The sequence below is a fragment of the Athene noctua genome, chromosome 2 (assembly GCF_965140245.1).
Source record: "Athene noctua chromosome 2, bAthNoc1.hap1.1, whole genome shotgun sequence".
In the NCBI taxonomy this organism is placed as follows: Eukaryota; Metazoa; Chordata; class Aves; order Strigiformes; family Strigidae; genus Athene; species Athene noctua.
Window position 1 is genome coordinate 37,782,498 of NC_134038.1, and position 13,381 is coordinate 37,795,878.

The following is a 13,381-nucleotide window of genomic DNA, read 5'->3' on the forward strand; positions in this document are numbered from 1 at the left end:
AATAATTGTCAGAAGTTATTTACTGCAGACAATTTTCTTTTTGAGAAAGAATTGTTAATAACACCAAGATGCTAAGTATAAGAACTGAAGATGAATTTAGGAAGTTCTGTTAAAAATAACTAGATGCTGTTTCCCTTGTCTATCTTTCCTTGGAATGAGAAAATCAGATTTATCACTGAAGTGTCAAGATTAACAAACAGCTACTAACAACTGCTGAAAGACAGAAGGGTTTGAAGTATTTGAATGAAGCTATGCATCACAAAGTTATTACATAATGGACCCCAAACATGTCAACATACACTTAGCTTTATACATGGAATTAAAAACATGAGATTGCAAATGAGTATAAAGTTAATCATATATAGAAGCATGAGAAGAAACTAGTCACATCTTAATGTCTTCCATTTATTCTGCATACTGACACACTATGGCATGGGAATTTAAAAGCCCTGCACTCTATTCTCAGAAACAGAATGTTACAAAGACAGCTCTGCTTCAAAAATTATAAAATTTCTAGGCCAAACCAAAATCCCACCTTCCTCCAGGACTGCTGCTATCCTCGCTGTCCCACTGCTCATTCTTATTTCTTGGTATTGGTGGCTGCAGCATCTCAGCAGCCAGGGGGTCTGCATCATTCTCTTCACGGCCAATCCATTCTCCAATAACACGAGGTCTGAGAAGGGGTGTGTTAAAACCTGTTGTGTCCTGAAAAGAAATAAAAAGAAACCAAACAGAAACAGTACACTGCTTGTCCTCAACCATACATGTAAATAGGAAAAGAAAAGAAGAAATAGAAAATAAATCTATTCACTAAAAAAGTACAAAACCAGTACAGTACATTATCATTTCAGAGGGCTATAAAATACCCAGAAACAACCCTGGACTAATGAAAAGTTTCCTATTAGCAAAATACCAAGAGAGATTTTTCCATCCCAATGCCTTAAATTTCTCCTGCTTCTTACTTTTCAATAGCAACTGTAGCAATTGGGGCATCATCTTGAAAAATTACAGCTTTTTCTTTATAAATGCACAACTCTTAAAACCAGCAATGTATCAGTTCTGCAAAAAAACATGAGGTCATTTGTATAATGAACACTGCAGCCAAAAGACTGTTGTAGATTAATAGCATCACTCTTATTTGCATTATGAATTAATGCAAAACTAATAAATACATCTGCATTTGGCATTTTAAAAATAACCCCGCTGGGATTTACATAATGTATCTTTCAATTCTGAAAATGGTATTAACATTTTAATAAAATGCATTTCTGAGAATAGTACTCATATTTTTAACCACTTACTGGAAGAAGATAGCTGGAGAGGATTACAAGAAGCCAGCAAAATGTAACTGGAATATTCAAAACAATAGCTATAATTTGCATTATTACATTAGGAATTAAGATTAAGGAAAAAAATTGTCCTTAAAAATTGTATAAAAAAGCTGCTCTGAAGTGGTGAGTATCTCTGTTCTCAATGTTACTAGAACAGCTGTAGATAAAGGATCATGTGCGACAGTATAGTCAAACTAAAAATACGCATGTGTGCAAAATTACATATGAAATAATAGGATAGGAGTATTTATTTTGCTTTAATTAAACTCTTTTCTAGGCTAGCAAAGACATTTCAAATACAGTGTTTCTAATTAGGAGAGATATACTCTATTCCTATCCTTTAATGACAGAAAATTTTAGAAAAACAAATCCTTGGCTGTTACCTAGCTCAGTGTCTCAATAAATACTTCTGCCATAAAACAATGTTTTCCAAACAAAGAGCATCTGGAAAAAGTAAGGCACAGTGATTACTTAGCCTAGCAACCATATTTTCTCATTTTCCTAAAAAAACCACATTTTTAAAGTCTCTTCCTAATTGACACAGATATGGTAAAAGCACAGTTTGAAGTAGAGGCCTCTACTGAAATGAAACAAACAAAAAAAGGCCACAAACTGCTTTCCTATGAATATATATCCCGCTCTGCTGAGACACTGTAATTTTGCTCAGCAGAACTCCAAGAGCTTCCATTTTGATAGAGTCAAATGTGACCCAGGCCCTGGATTAGACTCATTCACCCTTGCTCTTTTGTTCTGCTTTCTGCAATGTGCCTGCGAGTGCATTACCACACTCCACTCTCCATATGTCTCTCCAGAGTCACTTGACTAATTCACTTTTTACACAATGTCTATTTTCTGCAAGGTTAACACGCCACAGTAGGACCACTGAAAATGGAATGCAGCCAATACAAAAGAGAAATCTGAGGAAAACACTGTGGCTTCAGAGGTTTTAGAACACCTATCTACTGGTGTCTTTCTTTTATTTACTTACAAATATACATTTTGTGCATTGTCTAGTGCTGTGTCATAGCCAGATAATGTAGACTAGATGACAGTGGCCTCTGGGTCACCTGACAGGCCTAACCTGTCATGGATGTGATTAGCATCATATGTCTATGAGCTTGAGAAAAATAAAAATTCCGCTGCCCACAATGTCTTCATTACACAAAGTGCTTGCATTAGATTCTTTAAGAATAATTTGGCGCCTTCTGAGGTTTATTTCTGCTCCTCTAGCCATTTTCTCTCTTGTCTTTCTCCCTAAGAGAATTTCTAATAATTAAAATGCTTCCTGAAGGTAGTTAAACTTGCAACAACTTGCAGTGTCAATCTTGCTAAAAGCTTTCAGTCCCTTAAGTGAAAAGGAAAAGCACCTAAAAATCTGCCCTTTTTTTCAGTACCGTAAGTTTTTTCTGACACTGTATACTGCACCATCAGCATATGAGTAAGTAAACCACGAATTCTGTGTCTATCCTTGTTACGCTGATTTCTTTTCTAGACATTTTAGGGATTAAAATAGCACTTTCATACTCTACTTAATAGAAATGTAATTTACATTACATAGTCACGCTTTGCCTCACTTTATCACCTTGCTTCCCTTTTTGAATCTTTTTAGATTAGTACACCACAGTTTCAGTGACCTAATTTATTTTCCTCCTTTCAACTATATAAGCAGCCACAGTGAAAACAGTAAATGAAGAATCAGAGACAGCTTCATTCAGAACATGAGGATGTTTATTTGGCACCTCATTTTAAAGGTTTCAACAAATTCAGACGAAGTATTCTGTTCTCAAACAAGTTCTTATAAGGTCTTTTTATATTTAAATCTTTGAATCTTAACTGACTTCCATTTCATATTCCCCATAAATAACAGAAGAGATTGACAGTGACATTAATGTGCGCAGAAATATTTTCAGGACAGGTAGGTATTTAAATCTGTACTAAATAAACCTAGAGGATTATTTAATGGTGCAGTCCAGATGTCATTCCACTTACTCACATCAGTGCCTACCAGCTTGACACACTCAAGCTTCCTTTATGTGGAGACCAGGAGAAGGGAAAGACTGAAGAACAGCTGAATCTCATCTTCATGTTGAGTTGAGGTGTGGCTGCAGTATGAAACCCCTACCAGGGAGCACATTTGTGTATCCATTTACTGAAGCATAGTTTTAAAAGCTCAGTATTCCTTATTTCTGCTATGGATTTTGAGGGAACCTTCACAGTAAGAAACACTTTCAGGTTAAAAGAAATTTGTTTATTTTTATGACTTAAGAGTAGTTGTTTCCTCTATTTTGTTAATTATAACCTGTTTCCTTTGTAGTAATACTACAAAGAAGAAGAAAGAATACCCTAGAGACAGCATAGAAAAAAATGTTTTAATGCTAACATTAAGGGTAAAAATCTGTTATGAATTATCTGATCATCTTCACTCAAATCTGATTCTGGATCTCTAACACTTAGGTTTCTCCCATTATTAATGTTTACAGTGACTTTGTTGGGACTTCTGGACAAATCTCACAATGTTATAACAGGTCTCACATTATCTGTGAGAGCTCCACTATATGAATCTTAAAGCATCAATCCATCAAATATTGGGATTATGTGAAAAATCTCACTTATTTAAGAAGAAAGTACTTCTAGTCTCTGTATTTGCAGTTAAAAAAAAAAAAACAAACACAAAAAAGGCATGGAAAACACTCTCTAAGCATTGTTTAGAGAATCAAAAGCCAGAAGATGAATAAACCTTCCCCTACCTCCTTTTAAATTGCTTTAAAATGTCAATATTTTAGACAGCCTCCAACTGTGGCAAGAGGTAAGGAGCATGACTCCTTTTTTTGCAGAGTCTGGTTCAGAAACAATGCTGAAATGGGTACAAACATATAAACCCATTGTAAACATATTTCTGCACTGTAACATCCTGACTACATTTTGCCTCAATATATCTAATAATGCAGACATTCTACAGTGCAACATATATTACAGTTTATTTTGTGACATACAGACAATTAGAGTATTCCAGCAGCAGTAAATTCTACAGGAGGCACATCATCAATAGTCCCATGGTCAGAGCATTCACCTAGGACACCAGAGTTTCAGTAGTACGGCTATTCTATACTTCCATGTGTATTTGAACTTCCACTTCCCAGAAAAGTGTCCAAACAGACTTAGGAAAAAAACCTGAAATTCACGATTAATTCAGTGGTTTTCTCTAGAATTTTTTAATCTGCCTAGAATTCTGTGATTTTCACAGAAAGGCTAACATCCTAGATCAGCTTCTTTGTTTACATTAAATTCTTCACATTATTGAGCAGCTTGAGGAAACTACACACTTGCATGCATAATTTCTGTTCAGTGGTAAGGAGGCTGAGACAATTCAGAAATCTGTATTATATTAACTCTGCACTTTAGCCTTAAAATCTATGAGTCACAAGACGTACCTTCTCGTTTTCTTTCCTTACACATCATATTTGCAGTGCCAGTTGCTGATTTTACATAGCTTCCATGTCCTAGAAACTGAGGCTGAATCATTAAGAGAGACAGAACACCAAACTCTGCAAGTCTTAAGTAAATGAGATGAAAAAGGAGGGAAGCTATACAATAAATCTGATTTAATTGCAGTAATCCTAGGCAATTTTTTGCAATGAGACCAGTGAGCTCAGAAATTTTATTAGACTGTGTCAAACTGAAAGCTTCCAACTTGACTGAAAGACTGACCTTATCTGCCTATATTTTCTCTACCTATGTCTTGGGCTGAAGCCCTAAGTACTGGCACAAAGCTAATAATAGCATATATTTGACAAGAATCCATTTAAATTAAACACCCTTCCACAAAAGTGATTGTAATTCAGAGCAAACTGGTTTTCTAAATCGAAATGCTCCAGTAACTAAGCAACTAACTAATTAACTGGATTACTTGGAGGAGGAGTTACATCAACCAACAATACTGATCAAGTACTTCCCTGACAAAGGCAGCTAGAGGTTACTGCAGCCAGAAAGAAATAATTTTTAAAAAAATACTTACATGATGAGAAACAAAAATAAAGAAATATACACATGCATTCTGTTTTCTCTGAATTCATAATCTAAATGACAGATAAAACAGCAGGATTATGGGCTCTGCCCTAATCCCCAAGAATATTTCTGATCATCAGGAAAAGAAAGCAAGGAAGAACATATGGAAGAATTTATTATTGCATTTAGTTTTATGTTTCTCATGACATCTGTGTAAGGCAAATGTACTAATAGAATCCAATGTCAAGTTCAGGCATGCCCTTCTAGACCCAGGACATGCACCTGAAGGGTTAAATGGTTAATCCAAACCACAAGATGAATGTGGTTTGAAAAATGATTCAGTGCTGCCACAGCCTAGATAAGGAAGCTGTGGTATCAGCATGAATTTCTGGGAAAGGAACCACAATGAACTTGACTACATTTACACCTGGAAAAAAAAAAAAAGCATCGCCTGACTGCATGGTAACAGTGATCAATCTTTGTCTAACTGGCGCTTCCTGGAGAACCCAGTGGAGGCATTTTATATGCACTTGTGTCAGAATGTTTCATGCCCTCATTTTAGCAGGAGAAAAGAAAGATATTTTTAAAATTGTCTTCTATATTAGGCATTATTCTTGTCTCTTACATACCTTTTCATCTTATATCCCTGAGATTAATGGTATATGACACCAAGAACACAACCCAAGATTCCTGGCACTAGAAGCATACTGCTGTGCACTGCTAAGAACAGGGAAGACAAGGATGTTCTATTTCCTTTGGAACTTTGAAAAATTAGCTTGATTACTCTTTCAGCACAGAGTTCATTACAGCTAAAACTAAATTCATATAGATGTGTATTGCATCAAAAGGGCCAAAACAGAAGAGATCACTGTTTGTTGCAATCAGCAAGGAAGACTTTATGCCATCATATGCCTTCCTGATCAAATCTGGGGAACAAAAGTTATTCCTAAATATTCTCACAAATCGTATCTGAGAACACACAATTCATAACTTCATGAATAAAAGCTATTTAAAACTAAATGTTTCCAAAAGTATATAATGTAACCCAACAGACTATATTAAGCAAAGATGGTATCAAGAATAAAAGCATTTCTATGGCCTCACTGAGAGTCTCAAACTCAGTGAGATTGTTTTTTCCATAGCTGACAGCCCATTCTGGATGCGGCTCTTAATGTATCAGTGTATACCATACTTACCCATATAGCCTTCCATACCCAAACTTCCTCTGAACCCAACAGAACTGAAGTGTGTATGCCAGGACAGGGAGATGCAGCTCTCATTGCCCAAAATTATCACAATCTCTCTTTTTGTACTGTTCATTAAGCATACAGTAAATCTTACCTTATCAAGTTCATCAGAAATAGCAATGCCTGAAAACAAAACAGATGTTAAAAAATAAATTTAGAAACATTGTTTCTATAAAGGTCTTTTACTACAGTAAGTAAAAGTAAGGTTTAATCTGAAAAGTTTATATATTGTTCTCTTCACACTGCTGTACCATACAATGTATCTACCATACTTTGTTCCATTAGTGAAATTACCTGGAAACAATATACTCTTAACTTTCCTCAGCTGCAATATTATCAAAATGAGTTTCCAAAAACAATGGAAATGAAAACAGCAGATGTTCCGGTAAAGTGACAACATGATTAAGTATACTTCTACCTGCTTTCTAAAATTAAACCTACAACGTAATATTTACATATGGACACGTATTATGCAAATCTCACCCTGACCAGCATGCAAAACATCATGCTGCAATTACAGGGCAACATGGACATGACTCCTCTCTTTCTCAATGGTTCAGTGTAGAAACGATTCTATGAAAACAGATGGAATTTAAAGAGAGTAAAATCTCAAAGTAGAATTTCACAATAGAATGCAAAACAGTTTTTCTAAATCCCCTGAACAAGAACTTTTTTATTTGCTCATCCTTTCTGATGATGCCTGCCTGAGGCTTTCCTAAGCTTACTTCCATCACGTCATCCAACTCTTTTAACTATGACTATCCTGTAGCACATTGAATATGCACAGCTGGTCTCAGAATTTTTAGCACATCTCCACACCCCAGTAATATCACACAGATAGATCAAGTAATTATACATTTAATACTATTATGTTGAAAAATCTGAAATATTAAAGCAATGCCTTTCCCAAGTTCCTATGAGTTTTGATAAGAAACAATTCCAGGTTAGAACTTCAATTAAAAAACCAAAGACAAGGACCTCCTTGTGGTGAAAATAAATTGGAGAAGTAGCCATGCATAGGAAGAACATGCACTTGAAAGTTGTTTTCTAATTCTTATAATGTTATCAAGAAAAATTTTTCCAATGAATGCAAGAGATGATACTGCAAAATATGTAGTATTGCCTGAGCGGGGAGTTAGTCTTTCTAAAATCACACTGAAGATTGCAGCATTGTAAGTTTATTTCCATGATATATTTATTTCTTACTATTTGGTATAACATAACTACATGAATTCTTTGGTTATTTACTGTATCTTTAATCATTAATTCTATATGGCTAATTATCAGTTTAGATGCCTTCCTTATATCAATGTCTGGTTTAGAAACAATGAAGTGCTAGAAGAACTCAAATTATAAGACCCCATCAACACGTAAGAAACATGACAAGAATAATTCAATAGGTCTAAAATAGATTATATTGAAAAAGATCCATTTTGCCCAACACTTCTATCCCTCACAGCTATTAACCTGTTTTAATAACCTCATGCTTTTATTTAGCCTAGACACTACACTAATACCCCTACAGAATAATCAGCAGGTTGTACCAATGTGAATCATTCAACAGGACTTCAATGTTAATGTGTTATGAATTACCCTGTCTAAGCAGGGAGCTTTGGCAGCAACTCAGGGAGAAAAGGAGAGTTTATGGCCTTTGGAAGAAGGGGCTAGCCACTCACAGTGATTACAAAGATGCTGTGAGGCCATGCAGGGCAGAAATCAGGAGGGCTAAAGCCCAGCTGGAAATTAATCTGGCTTCAGCAAATCAAAGACAACAAGAAATGTTTCTATAAATATGTGTGCAGCAAAAGAAAGACCACAGAGAGCCTCCATCCCCTGCTAGACGCAGGAGGAAACAGGGTAACAACTGATGAGGAGAAGGCTGAGGTGCTTAATGCCTTCTTTGCCTCCGTCTTTAATAACAAGAAAAGTTGCACTGAGGGAATCCAGCCTCCTCAGCCAGAAGACAGAAACTGGGAGAATGACCCCCCGACAATCCAGGAGGAGATAATCAGTGACCTACTGCATCACACAGACACACACAGTCTATGGGGCCGGATGGGATACACCCGAGGGTGCTGAAGGAGCTGGCTGGGGTGCTCGCCAAACTGCTTTCCATCATTTACCAGCAGTTATTGGCTGACTGGGGAGGTCCTGACTGACTGGAAATTGGCCAGTGTGACACCCATCTATAAGAAGGGTCGGAAGGATGATCTGGGAAATTACAGGCCTGTCAGAGTGACTGCAGTGACTGGGAAGCTGATGGAGCAGCTCATCTTGAGTACCATCACACAACACGTGCAGGGCAACCAGATGCTCAGGCCCAGTCAGCATGGGTTTATGAAAGGCAGGTCCTGCTTGACAAACCTGATCTTCTACAGCAGGGCGACCTGCTTATTGGATGAGAGAAAGGCTGTGGATGTTGTTTACCTTGACTTTAGCAAGGCCTTTAACACCGTTTCCCGCAGCATTCTGCTGGCGAAATTGTCTGCTTGTGGCTTAGATGGGCACACGCTTTGCTGGGTAAAAAACCAGCTGGATGGCCGGGCCCAAAGAGTTGTGGTGAACGGAGTTAAATCCAGTTGGTGGCCGGTCATGAGTGGTGTCCCCCAGGGCTCGGTTTTGGGGCCACTCCTGTTTAACATCTTTATTGATGATCTAGACGAGGGGATCAAGTGCGCCCTCAGTCAGTTTGCAGATGACACCCTGTTGGGTGGGAGTGTTGATCTGTTCGAGGGTCGGGAGGCTCTGCAGAGAGACCTGGACAGGCTGGAGCCATGGGCTGAGGCCAACTGGAAGAGTTTCAGTAAGGCCAAATGCCGGGGGCTGCCCTTGGGCCACAACAACCCCCAGCAGCGCTACAGGCTTGGGGAGGAGTGGCTGGAGAGCTGACAGTCAGAGAGGGAACTGGGGGTGTTGATTGACAGCCGGCTGAACAGGAGCCAGCAGTGTGCCCAGGGGGCCAAGAAGGCCAATGGCATCCGGGCTTGTGTCAGCAATAGCGTGGCCAGCAGGGACAGGGAAGGGATCTGACCCCTGTACTCGGCACTGGTGAGGCCACCCCTCGATTCCTGTGTTCAGTTTTGGGCCCCTCACTACAAAAAGGACATTGAATGACTCGAGCGTGTCCAGAGAAGGGCAACGGAGCTGGTGCAGTGTCTGGAGCACAGGTCGTACGGGGAGCGGCTGAGGGAACTGGGGGTGTTTAGTCTGGAGAAGAGGAGGCTGAGGGGAGACCTCATCGCCGTCTACAGCTCCCTGAAAGGAGGGTGCAGAGAGCTGGGGATGAGTCTCTTTAACCAAGTAACAAGAGATAGGACAAGAGGGAATGGCCTCAAGTTGTGCCAGGGAAGGTTTAGACTGGATATTAGGAAGCATTTCTTTACAGAACGGGTTGTTGGCCATTGGAATGGGCTGCCGAGGGAGGTAGTGGAGTCCCCATCCCTGGGGGTGTTAAAAGTCGGGTCGACATAGCTCTGAGGGATATGGTGTAGTTGGGAACTGTCAGTGTTAGGTTAACTGTTGGTCTAGATGATCTTCAAGGTCTTTTCCAACCTTGATGATTCTGTGATTCGGTTAATTTCTTCAATCTCCAATGGCATTTACTAGAGAAGGTTACAGCATTCTTGGAGGTAGTAAGAAACTAATTCAAGGCTCTCTTTATCTCAATTTGAAAACCTCATTTCCATCAAACAGCTCTCCATCACATTGGATATATTTTGCATAACCAAGGTCAATCCATTTGGCAACCACAAATGCCCTATAAACAGACCAAATACCTTTCCTCAGCAATTTCCCATGATGTTAAGATAGCTCATTTTGTTTTAGTATGGGTTTGTTTCCTCAGACTGGAGGTTGCTCTCCTTTTCTTCTGTTTTCACAGATGTTCTGTGAATGGGTCTTTGAAACCTGGGAGCGGACAGAGAGCAATTTTTCCCAGTGCTGACTTACTCATTAAAAATATTTATTTTCAAGAAAAAGAAACTACAAAATATACTCTCAGTCATAAGGATCTTTATGTTATAGCTTGAGCCCCATTAATATTAACAAAACTTCATTAGTTACTGATAATACAACTCCACTAGCAGAAACCAGGTTAAATTAACCCATAAAAAGGTGGGTGTAAAAAAGCTTCTAATTTTCTTCCAAGATACTACTGCACCACACTTTTAGTGTGTGCCCACTCTTACAATTTTTCTTTTGCAGTTGCCAAACTGACAAAATGTCATAGCTGAAGTTGACAGGACAGCAGACTTGCACCTGTGCATGCAGTAGACAGAAAATCACAACAGTGAGGTCATTTTTTGTGTACAGATCTCCGGTGGAATAATATGGACTCTGCTTTTCACAAAGTATTCCCTCAGAAAACTCAAACTCAATGCATATTTACTGTAACTTTTTTAAAAAAAAAAATCAAACCACCTTAATCAGTATCCTGAGAACACAACTAGATATAGTCAAAACTAGTATACAGAAGTATTTAGGATTTCTGTTATTCTCTTAAAACCTTGGCACACTCCTGACTTCTGGCAGTCAAATGGGTTACTGTCAGTCAGTTGATTTTCAAGTAATAAATTGAAAATTTAAAATAGTTGAATTTCTACGAAGTAATAGTAACAATAGTTGCTGTCTTCAGTTCATGTAATTGCTAATACCCAGAGATCAGCATTTTTTTAAAAAGAAAGCCCTCTTTTCACTTGTTTTTTATATTTGACAACAAATAACTGTTTGTGCTCTCTGTAGCTTGTATAGCTATGCTCAGTTTTTTCTCTGTGGCTTTCATACAGTGTAAAAGAGGCAATGTAAATTTTTCTTTTTATGTATTCTAAATAGGAAAATGTCACTGTAAAAAATCACAGAATACTAGAGGCAAAGGGACAGCCTATTCCATGAAAATACTCTTAAAAGAAAACAGCTATGTTTCAGGTTTAGGTAAAACATCCACAGGTGTAGCTAAAACATCCATACACTAAAACCTTTTTACCTAACAATTTAGTCACTTCCTCAAACTGTAGCCTTTTTTCATGATAACTTAATCTCAATCACAAATCTCTAATACCAGAAAAATTGACACATCTAGTTTATTCAAGCTTGATTCCAATGGCTTTGTTCGAATTTAAGTTACTACAAATAACTATTTCTGACATCCCTCAGCTTAAACCTTTAAAGCCTGACTCTGCATGAGAGTGAACAGAGAAGGGAAGTTTTAGAGCTGCTTCATCATTGCTCTGCCTCAAGTGAGCGGACAAGGAGACTGTTGAAAAAGTTCTCCTGCCTTAGCTGGGGAAAGTCTTCTGACAGCAAAGGCAAATCCTTCAGAAATAAAGTATGCTTTACCTTTTCTCTCAGAGCAGCTGTTTGTCACACACAACACTTGCTATAGTTTTCTATCATACTATGATTGACAACTACACAAAAGTCCTACCACTCTTACTTTTTGCAATGAGAAAGAGTACTGTTCAGCTAATGGGGGGAGAGGTTTGCTTGCCACCACCAGCTAAGGCTCACAGACAAGGTTTACAGTGGGAATTAGTTAGGTACCTACCAATTTTATTTCTTTAAAAATCCTCCCTTTTACAAGTAATTAAGGGTGCTGAATTTTGATCAGGCATCACAAGTACCCAGCCCACTCAGCCATCCGGTGAATTACACAGACAGATTCAGGGCATTTGTTTCTACTTTTGAGGGTAATGACCCTCTGTGCTGTAAGAGTGCTGGAACAATGAATTAATTGGTCTGAACATGCTTTCACAGTCCTTCAGAAATGCTCCACAGCCATAACCACTGCCATCTCTGATCAGCAACAAATGTGGAGTGGGCCTGTTCATGCTAGCACAGACTTTCTCAACTGGAAGACTTTGATCTTGTCAGTAGCTTGGCTTTTGAAGAGAACTGTAAGAACAAGGTACTCTCTGATTGCAAGAAAGGTCTGGCACACTAGGATTAAATGAAACATGAGTACCAGACAATGTAATAACAACAAAACTTCTTAACACTTACTATATTTTAATTACTATTATCATGCCTACATTAATCAGATTGCACAAAAGCGTATCTCATATTAGCCATGTAATTTGTAGTTTTTATACCTAAAATATTAAACCATGTTTGTCATGCCTTTTTTAAAATTTAGCATGGATTGCTAAAACCACTCTTTACACAGTTATCCTAGATCTCTGTTCCCAAACTTCTATCCCTATGGCAATCTGCAGCAGCACAATGGTACGAAAAGAGAAATAAAGGCAATGATTGTTACAGCATTATAGCATCTCTGATGCAAAATCCACCTTCCAAAATGTATCTGCACCATTTTCTAACAAATTAAAATCCTTTTTGAGTCTAGAATGAGTATCTTCCACAGTAAAGACTTTCTGCTTAGGACATTCTGCTTAATTTCTAGTTTATCAGGAAATTAACTTTCTTTCAAAAGAAAAATGAACATTGTTAATAACAATTCCATGAGTCTCAAAAATGCCTAGTTCTTTCATATGCAGTTCTTATAAGAGCTTTATTTGTTGCCGTACTCTTGCAACAAACACAATTAATCCAGTACTTAATGCCTCTCCACTAAGTAGTATTATTTCTCTTTGAAGAGTGATTTTTAGACTTTGATGTTCTCAATTCAACAGCATAAAATTAATTTTCAAAACAATAGGCACCACATGAGTTCAGGTCTTTTTGTAATGGTAAATCATAAAATCCCTGCCTGCTGCATTATTCCCAATCAGCTTTACAGTAGCTTAAAAACTTGCAATATCTTCATATGCTATCCACACCTGAAATTATAAAATAGATGTTCTG

General features: G+C 37.9%; 1 protein-coding gene across 2 annotated transcripts in view; it reads right to left on the reverse strand.

Annotated features, from left to right (window-relative positions):
* The window catches only part of C2H8orf34 (chromosome 2 C8orf34 homolog), a 173,211-nt gene that overhangs the window by 110,913 nt on the left and 48,917 nt on the right, over positions 1–13,381 (reverse strand). For both annotated transcript variants that reach the window (XM_074897689.1, XM_074897688.1), the window contains exons 5-6: positions 6,678–6,706; positions 536–705 (exon numbers count right to left, since the gene is read on the reverse strand). In XM_074897689.1, coding sequence (XP_074753790.1) covers positions 536–705; positions 6,678–6,706 — 199 coding nt within the window. The remainder of the gene's footprint in view (positions 1–535; positions 706–6,677; positions 6,707–13,381) is intronic.